At 48.4% G+C, this 16,876-nt stretch overlaps 2 protein-coding genes and 1 long non-coding RNA gene across 12 annotated transcripts in view; 2 read left to right on the forward strand and 1 right to left on the reverse strand.

The window, feature by feature from the left end:
- Positions 1 to 2,049, forward strand: part of LOC120101784 (uncharacterized) — a 37,841-nt gene extending 35,792 nt beyond the window's left edge. For all 9 annotated transcript variants that reach the window (XR_015684814.1, XR_015684808.1, XR_015684812.1 and 6 more), the window contains 2 exons: positions 260 to 353; positions 562 to 2,049. This is a non-coding gene — a long non-coding RNA (uncharacterized LOC120101784). The remainder of the gene's footprint in view (positions 1 to 259; positions 354 to 561) is intronic.
- A 2,078-nt stretch (positions 2,050 to 4,127) lies between these two features.
- Positions 4,128 to 9,826, forward strand: Wfdc2 (WAP four-disulfide core domain 2). Of its 2 annotated transcripts, NM_173109.2 has the most exon segments (5): positions 4,128 to 4,242; positions 4,736 to 4,879; positions 5,448 to 5,585; positions 7,159 to 7,305; positions 9,650 to 9,816. In NM_173109.2, coding segments are annotated over 4 exon segments (507 nt in total). In that variant the 5' UTR covers positions 4,128 to 4,163; the 3' UTR covers position 7,305; positions 9,650 to 9,816.
- A 1,150-nt stretch (positions 9,827 to 10,976) lies between these two features.
- Positions 10,977 to 13,717, reverse strand: Spint3 (serine peptidase inhibitor, Kunitz type, 3). Its single transcript, NM_001399567.1, has 2 exons — positions 13,502 to 13,717; positions 10,977 to 11,311 (listed from the first exon to the last, which is right to left on the reverse strand). Exons 1-2 carry the CDS (start codon positions 13,575 to 13,577, stop codon positions 11,124 to 11,126), a joined length of 264 nt encoding a protein of 87 aa, NP_001386496.1. The 5' UTR covers positions 13,578 to 13,717; the 3' UTR covers positions 10,977 to 11,123.
- Between the last annotated feature and the right edge of the window lie 3,159 nt (positions 13,718 to 16,876).

Genomic DNA, 16,876 nt, shown 5'->3' on the forward strand with positions numbered 1-16,876 from the left:
GGACTATTTTGTGTGTGTATGTGTGTGTGTGTGTGTGTGTGTGTGTGTGTGTGTGTACGTGTGTGCACGTGTCATGGCTAGAGGTCAGAGGACAACTTTGTGGAGCTGCTTTTCTCTCCATCCTGTGCTCTCTGGGGCTGACAACTCAGGTTGTCAGTAGGGCAAGCAATTTCAAGTTTGTTTAACCCTCTGAGCCACCTCAGAAAACCAGTACATTAACTCTTATTTTCTAATTTTTATTTATTTATTTATGAAACAGGTAGCCCTGGCTTGCCTGGAACTATGTAGATCGGGCTGACTTCAAACTCGACAGAGATCTGCCTGCCTCTTCTTCTTAAATTCTGGCATTAAAGGTATGCCCCACAATAACATGCAATTAAAAAAAAAACTCGAGTGTGTGTGGGATGGGGTGGGTGGGTTTAATATTGAAGTAACAGAAGCCACAGGAACAGAAGGTACTGGCAAGTGTCTTTTGATTGATGGGCTGGGTTCCCGCCAGCAAGTCACACTGCCTTACCAAACCACAGGTTTTTTTTTTTTTTTTTTTTTTTTCATCTGCAGGATGAGAATGATGTTTCTGAACCCATTGGGTTGCTAAGTAACTGCAAGCCACTTTGCAGTGAACTCCAGGACATGTCTACCCCACAGAGCACGGATTTAAATGCACTTGGACAGGTGGTTACTAGGAAACAATGGGGCAGTAGAGCACACAGGACAAGGAATGATGGTTTCTCTCAAAAAGAGAGAGCTCTACGTCACGGCGTCCCAAATGTGGCTGCTTCAAACTCGCGGTGTAGTCAAGGATGAGTCTGAATGTCGGATGCTCCGGCCTCCAGGTGTGTACCACCATCCCCACTTTATGCAGCTCCGGAGACGGAACCCAGAGTTTCCTATATGATTGGCAAGCGGTCTAGCAACCGAGCTATAACCCTAGTTCACCATAAGCTACATCCCAACAAGCCGTCCAGGTGACTGAGAGCTGTGCTCTGGCTGATGATGCTTTATGAGTCTGAGGACTTGCTGCCCGACCCTGTACTACTTCTGAGAGAATTGAGAAGGTTATTTTCTTTATGTGAAATCCTCCATTTTTAAACATTGGCAACTAGTTCAAAATTTAGAAATGAACTGTGTGGGCTAATAATATACCGGCTCCAGCTGGATCTGCCACCGCCCCCCTGTTTTCTGCTCTGCTCTTGAATTCTCTGCAATGATGCTCACTTCGTGGAGGACACTGTAGATCCTGAAGGTGAAGCACTGCTCTGAGCCACTCGCCAGAAGCCACTCACTCCTCGCTTGCACGCGGGTGACCCTGCTCTTCTTGTGTATGCAGAAGAGAAACTGTATGCCCGCCTAGCTCAGAATCTGGCACTAAAATAAACCTGACCTTAAGAACTTTCATTCCCATCTTCTACCTGCCTTCCCCCTCCCCCTCCCCCCTCACACTAATCCACATTCCAGTAAGAGAGTGCCAACCAGCAAGGGAGCCCATGAGAGTCTGGGAGGGGTTGGACCTGGTGATATCCCGACCAAGGAAGCTGGCTAAGTTCTGGAAGGAAGTCGTGTGCAGCCTCACGCAGGAATAAATGTTCGGTAGCCATTTGGTCCACAGGCTAAACCTGTTGTTCACCAAAGCGTCTGTCCTCTGTGTGCCCTGGGTTTCAGTAGCCTGCCCAGGACTGTGACCCCACCTAGCTCTTACCCTTCTTGCTGTTGACTTTCTCTGAGCTCAGAGTAAATAGCCCCAGCCCCTCCCAACAATGGCATGTCTCCAATCCCCAGGCTGGGCCTGCAAAACTGGAGGAGACTTTTCAGCCACTTTACCAATGTCCTTCTTGGGCTCAGCCATTGGATGCATTCATATGAGCAAAGCCTACCCATCTGACATGGAGACAGAAGCTGCTTGCAGGTCATCGCTTTGGCATCTGCATGGCCAAGTCCCCTGTATGAAGCAGAGTGTCGCCCCCCCCCCATATCCTGATGTTTCCTCCTGGCAATATTCATTTTACTTTTTCTACTAATTTTTAAAAGAAATAATACAACTGAATAATACAACTGTGTCACATTCTTTCCCTTCCCCAACTTCTTGAAGGTCTATGCCATCTTCCTACCCACCCAACTTTATGTTCTTTCTCTCCCACTTCCCAATCCCTTGCCCAAAAAAACAAAAAAGAAAAAGTGAAAATGAAAATCAAATCGACAAAAAAACAAAACAAAACAAAAACAAAACCCAGGAAGAGATACACCAATGCAAAACAAAAAAGGACACAAAAAAAAAGAGTTCATTTTGTGTTGGCCCGCTGCCCCCTGGCATGGGACCTGCCCCAGAGTGTGGTTGATATAGAGACACAGCATTGCAGAACACTGATTTTCCCTCTCTCAGCAGGCATCAGTTGCAAATAGCTTCTTGGTTAGGGGTGGGACATGATGCTTGCTTCCTTTCTCGGTACAGGAATTTTGTCTGGTTTGAACTGCTATGAGTCTTACAGTCTCTGTGAGTTTATATGTGTATCGTATGATACTCATGTTATATCTGGGAGATTCTGTCCACTTGGAGTCATCTGCCACCTCTGGCAGTGGAAGAAGTGGGACCTAGTCCCTGTCATTCCAGGACCAGTGCTGGACAGCCCCCCCCCCCTTTGATTATGGTAACCGGATCCAGTGGTTCACATCATGGTTGGTGCAAAGCTAAAATAAACCTAGCCAAAAAAGATATAAAAGATAGGAGTGCGGGGCTGGGGATTTAGCTCAGTGGTAGAGCGCTTGCCTAGCAAGCACAAGGCCCTGGGTTCGATCCCCAGCTCTGAAAAAAAGAAAAAAAAAGATAGGAGTGCATCACTTCTTAGCTTCAGAGTCCAGGAGAGCAGGACAGCAAACTCCACAAGGATACTCCTAGCAACAAAGGAGGGCTAGGAAGGGTGAGGAATTATTGTGGAAGTCTACACAAATTCAAATGGGGAGGCTCTTAGAGAAAAGTCTGTTCCTGCACATGCCCAGTGTGGTGGTTTGAATATGCTTGGCCCAGGGACTGGCACTATTTGAAGGTGTGGCCTTGCTGGAGTAGGTGTGTCACTGTGGGTCTGGGCTTTAAGACTCCCATCCTAGCTGCCTGGAAGCCAGTCTTCTCCTAGCAGCCTTCAGATGAAGATGTAGAACTCTCAGCTCCTCCTGCACCATGCCTGCCTGGATGCTGCCATGCTCCCACCTTGATGATAATGGACTGAACCTCTGAACCTGTAAGCCAGCCCCAATTAAATGTCCTTCTGAGAGTTGCTTTGGTCATGGTGTCTGTTCACAGCAGCAAAACCCTAACTGAGACACCCAGTTGGCACTGCTAAGTTTTACTTGATAATACAGGGAAAATAAAGTATAATAATGCCTGCTTTGCATAGTCAGATCCTAGAGGAAGAGATGTAGATTCAAAATCTTGTCTGAACAGGAACCCCGGAATTTAGGTTGGGGACCAGCCTCTGAGTCCAGCCTGCCTTTCATATATAGGTGACTGAAATCACTCTCTAGTCCTAGTACTGGGCTACCCCATCCTGCCCTGATGGACTGAGGTGGGACAAGGATAAAGATATGCCTGAGAGGGCTGGAAATTGCACGGGGTTGCTCCTTCCTGGACAAGCTCCTTGTCAGATGGGTTCTTTTGTTAACAGTGTTATTTCTGTAACCTCCACTACACCAGCCTCTACTAATCCCTGACCAGGGCTCTGCATGCTGAGCTGTCCATCCCAGCCCAAGTCTTGGCCACTTAATCCACAGCATCTTGCCTCCCTGCAGCCTTGCCATTTCCGCCTTAATCCTGGACTCTAGTCATTCCCGGGAGGACAACGGACTCATTTAAAAATGAGCCCAGGGACCCTGTATCTGGGCCTTCCACTCCAGCTGCCCTGCCTTGCCCTCAGGCCCTAGAAAGGTAGGAAGAGAGGGAGGGGTGGACAAGTGTCCGGCTGCAGCTGGCTTGGAAGCTGTCTCGGTTCCTGGTTCCCACCTGAGCCAAGAGTGACACCTGATCCCGGGGGATTGTGAAATGGCTTGAGGTGGCAGGGCGCCCGCACTGCCCGCTGTGCTTCCTACCCGCCTCCTGCACCCCTCACTCGGCCCCGCCCCCCGGCGCGAGTGGTTAAATCCCCCCCATGCAGGCTGCAGGTTACACCTGCACCATGCCTGCTTGTCGCCTCTGCTTGCTGGCCACAGGCCTCCTACTCGGGCTGCTGCTGTTCACCCCCCTCTCAGCCACAGGTGAGTGCAGCCAGGAGTTCAGTCTCAGAAGTGGGGGTTCTGGGACAAAAGTGGGAGGCCAGCGAAAATTTAAATTTTGGATCTCTGGGGCCTACGGCTAGTGATCCTTGAAGCTTAGGGTCTGGGGTCCAATGTACTGGAGGTGGCGAGACCAATGAAGGCTTAAAAAGTTGGAGGGGCGGAGGCGCTCTCAGCGCTGAAAGCAGAGACCGGATGAAGAGGAGCGGGAAGCTCCTTGGATGGCTGAAGTTTCCAGGCAGAAGCTCAAGTCCCCAGAGGACTGGGGACTCTGAAGCCAAGCATTAGGGATCTCTCTAGTGTCCGAGACCCCTGGCCCAGAGATGGGGCCCTCTGGGGTGTTATGGGGGCCCTTGGGCCCGATAATCTAAAATCCTTGGGGTTGAAATTTGGGTATCTTGGAGAGGGGAGTGAGTATGCCGGTGGGACTGGGTCCCGTTCTCCCTGAAAATTCTCTGCTGCCACCCATTCCAAGGCACCAGAGCAGAGAAACCCGGTGTGTGCCCCCAGCTCGAACCAATTACTGACTGTGTGAAGGCGTGCATCTTGGACAACGACTGCCAGGACAACTACAAGTGCTGCCAGGCCGGCTGCGGCTCTGTCTGCTCCAAGCCTAATGGTAGCCCCACCGCAACCTAGCGGGGACAGGGCGGGGCTGCGAGAGGCGGGAGTGCCCGGGTTTGACGAAGATGGGTATCCCAGACCCAGGGACCCCCGAGAAGCGGTGGAAACCTGATCCACATGTGCCCTCCTTTGTCTGCCCTGGGGTAGATGCGAAGGACAAAGGCGTCACAGAGGCGCGGCCCAGGAGGAGGAGGTCCCCCTCGTTCCTGGCTGGACTCGATTCTCTGGTGCATGACGGGCTTCCGGGCATGCACAGTGAGACTTTGTTCCGGGACCTGCGAGCAGTGGCTTCCTAGGCTGGAATCCAGAGGGCAAACCCTGGGTGGCATCAGGGCTAAGGACTTCTTGCTTATGGGAGTCCCTCTCGCAGGGTCTTCCACGGCCTGGCAAGATTTGTTCCCGAGGGAGGGAAAATGTTTGCCACATCCTAAGTCCGTGGAAGTGAGCCTCCAAAAGAAACGTTCTTGCACAAAGTTACACTGCCATCCTGTGGCTGGTAGAGGTTCCCTTTCTTCCTTTGACACTGGATTTCCGTCTTGGATCTTTATTTCTACCCACTTCAGGGCTGAGCGAAGGAAAACTCTCCAGGACCGCGACGGGTACAACGACTCTATCAGCCGGCCTTGCCCGCACATCTCCTCTATCGAGAGGTCAAGTGTCCACGAAGCCACCCGTTGTGACCAAAGAAGGAGGTAACGGAGGTATGGCACCTAAATTTCTGATTTCCAGGATGGAAAAGCTGGGGTTAGGTGGTGGGGGTGGGGGCAAGCCGGGAACAATAACCAACGTTTGTCATTTCTGCTCTTTTTCTGGGCTACAGCCCGCTCCCCTCATTCTACCGTTACTATTTTCCCCAAAGAGCCAGGAGAGGCTGGGAGCATGTATAGTTAGGAGCCCTAAGGCGCATGAACAGGAAGATGGGAGGGGTAGGCGAGGCTTGCCCATGGAGGGCAGATTTTGGCTGTGCGGTGCTATGCATGGGCCTGGAAAAGAAGGGACCAGGAACGATGGATGTGTGCCAGCTGGCATCGAGCTGTCAGGTAGATAAAGATATTGTTTCCTTGTGTCAGATGGACAGACCAGACGGTCTCCTGAGCCAGGGAGGAGCCTGGAGGCTTGAATCCTCTCAAGTGTGAGAGCCTGAATCATTTGCTCTTCGAAACTCTGCCTGTTCGTCTGTAAAGTGGGCATGCTAACGCCCATCTGTAGATGTGGGGGTTAAGTGCAAAGGTACTCAAAAGAGTGGGCGTTCTGTACAAGATGGCTTGCTTCGGTACTACCTCCTCTCCTGGTTATTCTCATTTTGTCTCAGGGTAGCCACCAAGAGCACCTTGGCTAGCCAAGCCAGGACACTGGCAACTGGTCCTTTACCTGCCTACCCACTTCACTGTCTGCATCTTTCCTTTCACCAGGCCTGGTTCCTGCCTGTTCTATTGAATGCAACATTGTGTGTGTGGTTGGTGCATGGGGTGAGGTGTGTGTGTGGTGTGTGGTGTATGGTGGTGGTTTATATATATACATGGGTGATGTATAGCATATGTATGGAGGGCCATGGCTTTGAGTGAGTGTAACTGGCAGTGAACCTATGGGAACAATTGTGGGGAATGTGTGTCGCCTCTCACATGTATGCTTCACTTTACAGCTTATACAGTAGCATAGAGCCTGGTGGCAAATGCATACACCCTGGAGCCAGATCTCCTTCGGTTCAAATCCTGCCTCAGTCCTCCATGGCCTTAGGCAAAACACTTATCCCTCTACTGCCTCAGTTTCCAAGCCTGCAGCAGTAAGGAAATGTTAGCAGAACCATTCGCTTCTTTTAAGATTCTTGTGCAAACTGGATAAACTCGTGCCTGAACAATGCCTGGTTCACTGCAGGAACTAATTAGGTGGCAGTGCTTACAGTTACTGTTACCAAGTAGTTTGATCTTTCTGGGTGGTGTATGTGGGGGACAGTTGCTTATGTAACAACCCCACAGTGTGGTGACGGGGATTCATTCCATGTGACATCTAAAGACTGGTGCTCTGGGAGATTTGGGCTCTAGGCCACAAGGCTAGAAAATGGCAGGGCTTGGGACTCAAACTGGGTTCTGTGATTTCAAGTTATCTTGGAGCAGGCATTGAGGTTTGCAGAGAATCTCCCCAGGACCCCTGAGAGCAGCTCACGTTCCCGTGATGAACTCAGAGAGGCAGCTCTACGGCTGACGACCCAGGGCTCCGCTCAACCAGGCTTTGCTGATCCCCTCAGCTTCCCTCCCCTTTCCCTTGTCTACCTAGAAAAGCAGGGCACCTGCCCCAGCGTGGACTTCCCCAAGCTTGGCCTCTGTGAGGACCAGTGCCAGATGGACAGCCAGTGTTCTGGCAACATGAAATGCTGCCGAAATGGCTGTGGGAAGATGGGCTGCACCACACCCAAATTCTGAGGTAGGTGGGGGCGGGAGAGAAGGTTCAGAAACGTCTGGTATGAGGGTCCTTACAGAGACTGGAAAACACCGTGATAATAGATCTGTTTACACACGTTCATCCACTTAGCACTATGTACCTACAGTGTATGGATAATGTGTGAGGACCAATGACGCGGACAAGCGAGGCTGGCTGGTAGGTTTCCCTGTCTAGTGGTAAGGGAAGAAAGGAACAAGCTGATTCTGAAGCGTGTCACAGGAAGGTAGCAGATGTCATGGGACAGGAGAACAGGAGTGACGTGTACCCCGGGGGAGGGGTGGAAAGGGGCATCACTGTAACTTTTACGTGGGACAGTGGGTGAAGGCTCACCAAGAAGGCGTGAAGTGAGAGGAGGAACGTGAGCACGCTCAGGAGAGGAGACAGCGATAGGAAGGCAAGAACACCACTGGGGCCTTTAAGAAAGCACACGAAGACTGAATAGACGTGTGAAGGGAAGTCAAAAGGTATCTGGGGGACTGACACAGGTCATCTTAGGGCCCTAGAGGTCATTGTCTTGACTCAGAGGCGTGTCCTCAGAAAGACACTCGCCCCAACATCTCCAAAGGACTCTCCCACAGTATGCTGCCAGGCAACTAGACTGTAGAGGTCAGGAGGAGATTCACAGACTTGCCAGTGAGTGGACAGATGAGAGAACTCTGCCCAAGATGGAGACAGAGAGAACAGTGGCCAGTTCGCCATTTCATGAAGAACAGTGGGATTTGCTGATGAGTATCTGAATTCTCTTTTTGTTTAACAGGAACTTCAGTAGGATTTGGAAGGCAGTAGCTGTGTCCTAGGAGAGGGGACAATGGGCTGGTCGGGTTGAGGAGATGGTCTCCTTTTGCATGCTTAGTGAGAGACAGAAGGGTTGATCTCCATTTATTCCAAAGGCCGGCTTTTGTGGGCAAATGTTATCAAGGTTGCTAACGTTGCTAGCATTTATTAGTTGCGTCTGAAATGGGCGAAGTATTTAATCTAAGCCAGCCAGGACTAAATTCAGTACCTTTAGTGCATCAGGCACTGAAAAGAGAAATTTGTAGAGTTACTCTTCCCTTGTGTGTGATTAAAACTAAAATACTATTAAGCTGGGGCTGGAGAGGCGATGTGGGTGTTTAAGAACACTTACTGCTCTTGCAGAGGACAGAGGTTTGGTTTTCAGTACCCATCTGGTGGCTGACAGCCATCTATAACTCCAGTTGAGGGGGCTCAGATGCCCCCTTCTGGCTTCCACGGGCACTGCACACAAATGAGGTGCACACAGATGTGCACAGGAAAAACGCACACTCGCTTACAAGAAACACTTAGTACGGCATTGTGCCACACAATGAGTGTTAAAAAGGGAGAAACTGAGACAGATACTTGGTTGTCCCATTAGGTGATCCGGCAGTGTGGCGGTCTGAGATTCTAGGACAGAAAGGGGACCGCTCCCCTGAGATTGCAGTGCAGTGATCGATGACATGGTCTGTGTCACCCATCAGTGCCCACTACTGTGGGAAACGGATGAGAAAATGTTGCTCAGGCTTGAGGGAGGGAGTGAGGATGGAGTAGGAATAGCCAGAGAAAGCCTTGGTGTGTGTGTGTGTGTGTGTGTGTGTGTGTGTGTGTGTGTGTGTGTGTGTGTGGTCCTGACCTAGGACGAGGCAATGATTGGTGGTTTGGTGAGATTCGGGGTGGGGATGCTATCTGACGCTGAGGGAGCAGGATGAGCAAGAAGTTGGATAAGCCTTTGGTTGCAGACCCAGCTTGCTGGGCTCCCTTAGTGCACATAGAGAAAACGGAAACCCAAAGAGGGGGAGTGCGGCCCAAGGCTTGCTGTTTCAAAGTATGCTTTTCAGTGGGTAGGAGAGTGCTACAGTCTTCCTAGGACCCTGAACTCTGCTTCAATGCCATGGTGGGCATTGCAAAAAGGATGACCACAGTTCAGACTTCAGCTCTGACCCCTACCTGGCCTCTTCGTCTCCTTGTCCACAATTATGTGCTTTTAGGATGGGGATAAATATTTGGTCAACTTAACTCAACTTGATCTAAGGAGTGAAGGCATAGTGAGGCTTTTTTGGTGATAGAAGGAAGAGTCTTAGGGAAATAAATGTTTACGGGTCTCTAGAGAGGCCATAACAGTCATGTGGGACCATGGTAGGTCCTGGAACAGGTTTGGTCAGAAGCACAAGAGGCAAGCCTGGAACTTGCTGGTAAATACAGGCAGAGCCCCCAAGAAGGTAGTGTTTTGCTGTGTGTGCAAGTGTGATGGGATAGGTGGGAGCTGGGTAACAGTTAGGTCTGCTATGACAGATGGTATTGATGACAGTGCCATGGTCTCTCCCTTCAGCTTCAGCCACCAGCAGCCTGAGGAATGGAGAGAGGTTGCTTCTGCTGGACCATGCATTCTGGTGTCGTTCCTGTGGCCTCCTCTCTCTCTGGCCTTTGCATTTCGTCCTGGTCCCACAAAAGCATCTCCTTTTTCTAACCAATAAAGCGATCACTTTCAGCAATGGAGAAGCTATAACACCTGCTCTCCTCACTTTCTTCTGTTTCTCTTGACTTGGGCTAGGTGGGTGGGACAGTACCGGACAACTGGGTCATCGAGGTACAACATCCAGGGAGGGATTAGTTCTGAAGCTGAGCTGTAAACAATAATTCAGGTGTGTCGCTGCCATGTTAGCATTTCTCCAGTGGGAGATAACACGGCCTCAGAGAGGTGTTGGAATGCTTCTGAAATCACTCAGACCCACTGCTCTGTATGTTGCATGTCTATGTGCCAGCCATAGTGCTGGGAGACACACTCATGAGGTTTCCTGACTACTCGGAGCTCTCAGAGTAAGTAATTCATAGCAATCCAGGGGTCTGGTGAGAAGGCTGTCAGCTCAGTGCCCACTGTACAAGCAAGAGGACATGAGTTTGATCCCCAACCAGCACACGTGTATGAAACAACTAAGTGCAGCCTGGAGCTGGTGCAGGAGACAGGTTAATGCCCACATCTTCTTGGCCAGCCAGGCTAGCCAGACAGCAAGTACCAGCAAGGTTCAGAAAGAGACAACTTGCAGGAATTGGCTCTCTCTCTCTCTTTTCATTATGTGGATGTTCAGGGATCATGGTCAGGTGGTCAGGATTGGTGGCAAGCAGCGTTACCCACTGAGCCATCTTGCTGGCCTTACTCTGTGGTTTAGAAAGAAGTCCTTGCCTATTTCTCTGTCTATGCATCCCTGAAATAATGATGGGCCAGCTCCACATCGTCGTCCTCTCCCTTCAGAGGGTAATAAACACTGCTCAAGGCAAACTAAAGGACCCTGGAACCACAGGTTCTTCAGTTCTCTTCCCGTGGGACAGAAAGACGTGGTCTGACTTTAGTAATAGGTAAAAAAAAATTTCCCTATTTTTAAAATTAAAAGTGGTCTTAAAATAATTAGTTTTTTCCCCCCATGTCCACTCCCTCTTTCTTCCTGTTTCTGTTTACGGTGGAGCCTGACACAAGCATCTCTCACATTGAGGGTCATATTTTTTTAACTTCGGTGTAGACTTCCAGCTCACCCCCTCCCTTTGAAATTTTTCTCCTCAGGTAGGTGAAATGAGTAATTCATTCTAAGACCTCGTGAGTGGCACTTCTAAATTTTCCCAATGTACTTCAGTATGCACACTCTGTAAGGAAGGGCTTTTTAAACAGGATAACAACATTTATTTGATTCCGGTAGACATAATCTTAGGGAAACGTATTTAGAGAAATGCACTTTTTATTCACAAGCAAAAGCCTTCAGGGGGTCCCTTAGGGAGCTTGACTCGGTGGAGGGCTGGGATGGCTTGACAAGTCAGGTGCTTGCGCAGACTGTCTGGCACTGGTTTCTGCTCAGAAAGTTGTTCTCGTTGCCTCTGCAGCCTCCATAGTGGAACCAGTCACACTTCTTAGTTTTGGTGTCATAGTACCATCTCACAAAGATGGCGCGACATTCGCCTTTTTCCATGGGAAGTGTGCACATAGACGGTAAGGACTTCCTGGCTACTTGAAGAGGAAGAGTGGTTAAGGAGACCAAATCCATCGCCGTCCCCTCGCTACTCTCTCCTCTACTGGAGGTTTCCATGGCAACAAGGTGCAAGGCTGAAGTCACCCGTGACAGCCACACCTTCCCACCCAGCCTGGTCCATCTCCACAGAAGCCAAGGTTTGTGCTTCTGTAAGTAGCGAAACTCTGTTGCCTAGGATTCGACTCAGGTGGATTCACATCTGGCTCTGCTACCCACTACCGAACGAGACTGTGGAGTGGTCCCTTCACTTCTTGAAGTCTCCAGTTGGTTGTCTGTGACACAAGGAACTGAGGGCTATATCTCCTTTGGCCCCTCAGGTTTGATTTTCCACAGTCGGACCCTAAAGGCTTCTGCCTCCCACCGCACGGTCTGTTCCAGAATGGACAGACTGCAAAGAAAGGGTGAGCCTAGGTTCTGAGAGCAGGGTTTCAGGTCTGATTCAGTCATTTGCTAGCTGTCTAACCTTGAACAAAGGGCCTATCTCTTCTGTGTTGCGTTTTCCTCACTGTAAAATGGAGTCTAATATTCACACCTTCGGGCTAATTGAGAGTTTAAAGACAACTCAGGAAGGCTGGGTGTGCTGGAACACACTTCTAATCCCAGCATTCAGGAGAGGCAGAGGCAGGAGGATCTCTGGGTTAGGGGCCAGCCTGGTCTACATAGAGAGTGCCAGGTCAGGCAAAGCTACGCAGTGAGACCCCTCTCAACAAAACACCACCACCACTGCAACAAACAGGGAACAAAAACAAAACAAACAAACAAAAACAACAACCAAGAAGTCAAAAGTCAGTGGATGACTGTGAACTACCAGTAAGATCCTTTCCTTTCCAAGTAATGAGGCCCAGCAACGAAAACCTTGCCTACCAACCGGCAGCCCTAACCCCAACACAGGCCAGCCTCTGCGTCCTCAGCAAACTCTCAACAAAGAATTTGTCTTCGCAATTACTATTTGCCATTCTCTCTCTCTCTCTCTCTCTCTCTCTCTCTCTCTCTCTCTCTCTCTCTCTCTTTCTCTCTCTCTCTCTCTCTCTCTCTCTGTGTGTGTGTGTGTGTGTGTGTGTGTGTGTGCGCGCGCGCGTGTGTGTGTAGGGGGGAGACTGGCATGTTCCCAAGACATCTCGGTCACAGTAGCATCCTCTTTAACCCCAGGAGACTCCACAGGAGGAGTCCCACCAGTCTTGGTTTTCCTCTTCATGGACTCTATTAACACCAAGAGGAAATCACTTAATCATTTACTTTTGTATGTAATAGAGATGACCTTCTCCCAGTGTGTGTGTGTGTGTGTGTGTGTGTGTGTGTGTGTGTGTGTGTGTGTGTGTGTGTTTTAAATGTGGCTAAAGTCTTTCATGAGGAACCATTGAGAACTGTTAGACTAACACATGTATACACATCAGATTTGACCAATAAAGCCGACACAACCATTACTCTCAGTCTTTTAGAGGAAGAAACTGACATTCTGGGAGACCAAACAACACGCCAGAGGTGCACACACACACACACACACACACACACACACACACACACACACACACACACACACACGATGGGGTCAACCTCTGAACTCTGATGCTACTGACTTGGGAGCCTGGGGCTTGTGCATGCAGTGCTACCCACCGAGTTATTTCCCAGCTCTGACTGTCTGTAAAGGGAATTGTACTGTTCACGACCACACCACACTCATTTCCCCACAGCCACCTTTTAAGCTGCAGCAAGCAGAGCCGTGGCCCAGGAAGGAGCCTGGGTCTGTAGAGAGGTCCACTGAGCTAATTCTCTCTATATCCAATGTGAGCTTACATATCTCCACATAGTCTTAACTTTATCCACAAATCCAAACTTTAAAGCCTGCTTCCCTACAAAGCCTTTTCTTTTTCCTTCAGTCTTTCACAGTCTACTATGCTATCACAGATGCTATCTGCCTGTCTTCCCCCTCCCCCCTCTACCCCCACCCCCCGGCCACCATTAGAGTTTAAACACTGTAAAGGCAGAGGCTTTGCCTGGTGACTGTCACTGAGCTCCTAGAAAGGTGCCTGGCACCCAGCAGATACCTGACCTCGTCTGTCGATGACTTGAACTGGCTCCCTCTCGTGCTAGATCAGAGCCAGACTCTGACTGCAGGGTCTCTACTGGATTCCTGCTCTACACTGAGACCTCCATTCCATACCCACCTTGTCTTGGTTCTGAGCAAAGCTCTTGGCAGAAGGTAAGGATCAGGAAAAAGGAGAAGGAGGCCTGGAGCTGCATGGTGTCTGCCGGCGGTGGCCCAGCCTGGGACTGTCTTATTTAGAGAGAAAGGAGACTAAGAGGAGGGGCTGACCCTGAATCCTGCTCACTCGCCCCTAACTGCTGCTGCACACTGGGCTGGCTGCTCCTGGAACAGAGAGTCCCCGGCAAAGCACAGTCCTGTCCCTCCCAGACATATCTAATCTGGCCTTCAAAGCCAACACACCACCATTTCAGTATAGAAGCCCTTTGAATAGGAATGGGACAGCAGTTACTACAGGCTGTGTGCTTTCCTGCTTCCAGGCGCCACACAAAACACACTTCACACACTGTTTGAAGTTTACACAGGAACCCCGGAAGATTTGGATATGGTGTGAGTGTGTCAACAAGGGGTCCACACCTTGGAAACTTGATCCCCAAGGCGGCACTGTAGAGAGACGGTCGAACCTTCGGCAGATAGAACTTAGGGCAAGGTACTCTGGAGATGCTGTTCTTGAAAGAGACTAAGGTTCTCATGAGACCCCAGTTAGTTCCCCTGAGAGTGAGTTGGTATGAAAAGAGGAAGCCATGGGGCTGAAGGGGTGGCTCAGCAGTTAAGAGCATAGACGGTTTGGGGTTCTGTCGTGAAGTTTTTATTTTTATGTGCATGAGTGTTTTTCCTGCATGCATGCCTGCAGCACATGCCTGCCTGGTTAACTCATGGAAGTCAGGCTGGATCCCCTAGGACTGGAGTTACAGATGGTGCCATGTGGGTGCTGGGAATTGAACCTAGATCCTCTGGAAGAGCAGCTAGTGCTTTTGACCACTGATTCATCTCTCCAGCCCCCATGAGCGGATGCTGTTCTTGCGGAAGACCTGACTTGGGTTCTTAGCACCCAAGTTGGGTGGTTGATTGGGTGGGGTGGGGTTCTCATTGAAAGTCAGGCTGATGAGCCACCTCCTCTTGGACTTTCACCTTCCAATATTTTTTTGAACTAAGTAAACCTCTTTTTAAAATAAGGCATCGCGCTTGCCTAGGAAGCGCAAGGCCCTGGGTTCGGTTCCCAGCTCCGAAAAAAAGAACCAAAAAAAAAAAAAAAAAAAAGAACTAAAATAAGGCATCCAAGTCTTAGGCATTTTGTTATAGCAACAGAAAATATACAGAAGCACTCCATTTTTGTAACGAAGCAAGAAGATTAAACTACTGTGACCACAGTCATGTGGAGAGCAAGTCTCGGAGCCACGGCTGTGTCCCTGTTCTGTTCACTCTACTGATTCATGCCAGTCATTGACTACAGAGACCATCTCAAGTCTCTTACACTGGGCTGACTCCTGTCAGGAGCTGTCTACACACCTGGGTGCTCCCAGGGAATTATGGGAACAACACGCACTTGGTCTAAAAGTTAGAAACTGTTGGAGAAGGGGCAAATTCAGTGTATTCAAGCAGAAATAACAAAAGCTCAGTATAAAAACGAGCTGTGGTTTATGCTTGCAATCCTGGTACTTGGTACCAGGATCACAAGTTCAAGGTCACCCTCTGCTAAGTTGTAGGTTAAAGGTCAGCCTGGGCAATATAAAACCCTGTTTGTTTTGGTTTTCTTTTTCTTTCTTTCTTTTTGTTTTTTAAAGAAAAAGATTCCAAACCCAACAGTGTATCCTTTTGTTAAAAAAAAGTTTATTATTTTTAATTTTGTGTGTATGCGTGTGTTGGGGGACATGTACACATGAATGTGGGTGTCTGGGGAGGCATCAGTTCTCCTGGAGTTACATGTGGTTGTGAGACTCTAACGTGAAGGCTAGAAACTGAACTCAGGTCCTGTGTAAACGCTGTGCGTGCTCTGAACTGCCAGTCCTCCTCCAGCTCCTAAACTTTAGGGAAAATGTCTTTTTGGGTCTTTGCTCATTTTTCCTCTCCTTTCCTCCACTAGTTTTTTTTTTTTGGTTCTTTTTTTCGGAGCTGGGGACCGAACCCAGGGCCTTGAGCTTCCTAGATAAGCGCTCTACCACTGAGCCCCCCTCCACTATTTTTTATTCCCTTTATTTTGTGGCATGGACAATTAAATCCAGGTCTCCTGCAGTTTGCCGCCTGAATTATATTCTCAGCCGCATCTTTTGTGAATCTCTTTACTTCATTTATTTTTGTGTTATTGAAATTCAGGAGTTCTAAATATATCATACTAATAGATATTATTGATATAAGTTATTGTCTTTATTCATATTTTGGGTAGGGTATAAGCCAGGCTGGCCTGGAACTCCAAGTTCTGCCTACCTCTGCCTCCTGAGTCCGTGGTCAAAGGTCTGTGCCACTATGTCTGGCTATCGTTTTATTATTTATTTATTTTATTTATTATTTTATTATTTGTCATATATTAATATTTTAATACACAATTATATTAAACGTATTTTAATGTTTAAGGTTAGTTTAAATAATAAATATTTTATTACTTTTTTAAATTTATTTATTTTTAGGCAGGGTATTACTATCTGGCCTTGGCTGGCCTGGAACTTGCTCTGTAGACCATGCTGGCCTCAATCTCACAGAGTTCTCTCTGCCTCCCAACTGCTGGGATTAAAAGTCTATGCCACTATACCTAGTTATTTATTTATTTACTCTGAATACTTTGAAACCCATTAGAATTTTTTAAAATGTTGTTCTGGGAGAGGGGATGGATGGAGACAGGTATATATATATATATATATGTATATATATATATATATATATATATATATATAGAGAGAGAGAGAGAGAGAGAGAGAGAGAGAGAGATTTTTAAATATTTTTTTCTTCTTTTCGGAGCTGGGGACCGAACCCAGGGCCTTGCATTTGCTAGGCAAGCGCTCTACCACTGAGCTAAATCCCCAACCCCAATTTTTTAATATTTTTAAGGTGATCTTAACCACGGAGCCATCTCTCCAGCTCCTGTTGTCTTTTTTGAATTCAACATTATTATTTGACAACCTTTTCCTCTTTAATCAATTTGATTATATATTCTAATAATTTTGATAACCTCTTGTTTCCGATGAAAATGAAAACATTATTTCTTCCAAAATATTCCTGTGTAAACGCTCTGCGTGCTCTTAACTGCCAGTGAGCTTGCCATTAAAATTACGTAGTGATTTCTCCATCTACACATTTTTATCCATCGCTAGCCCATCCCTCCATCCATTTATTATTTTATTTATAATTTAATTATTAATTAATTTATAATTAATTTCAACAGTATCTTTCTATATAGTTTTGGCTGTTGTGGAACTTGATCTGAGATGCACCTGTCTCTGCCTCCTGAGGGCTGAGATTAAGGGTTTGGGCTACCACACCCATCCTAGATTAAAGAATGCAT

This window comes from Rattus norvegicus, chromosome 3 (assembly GCF_021556685.1).
Source record: "Rattus norvegicus strain SHRSP/BbbUtx chromosome 3, alternate assembly SHRSP_T2T, whole genome shotgun sequence".
Lineage (NCBI taxonomy): Eukaryota > Metazoa > Chordata > Mammalia > Rodentia > Muridae > Rattus > Rattus norvegicus.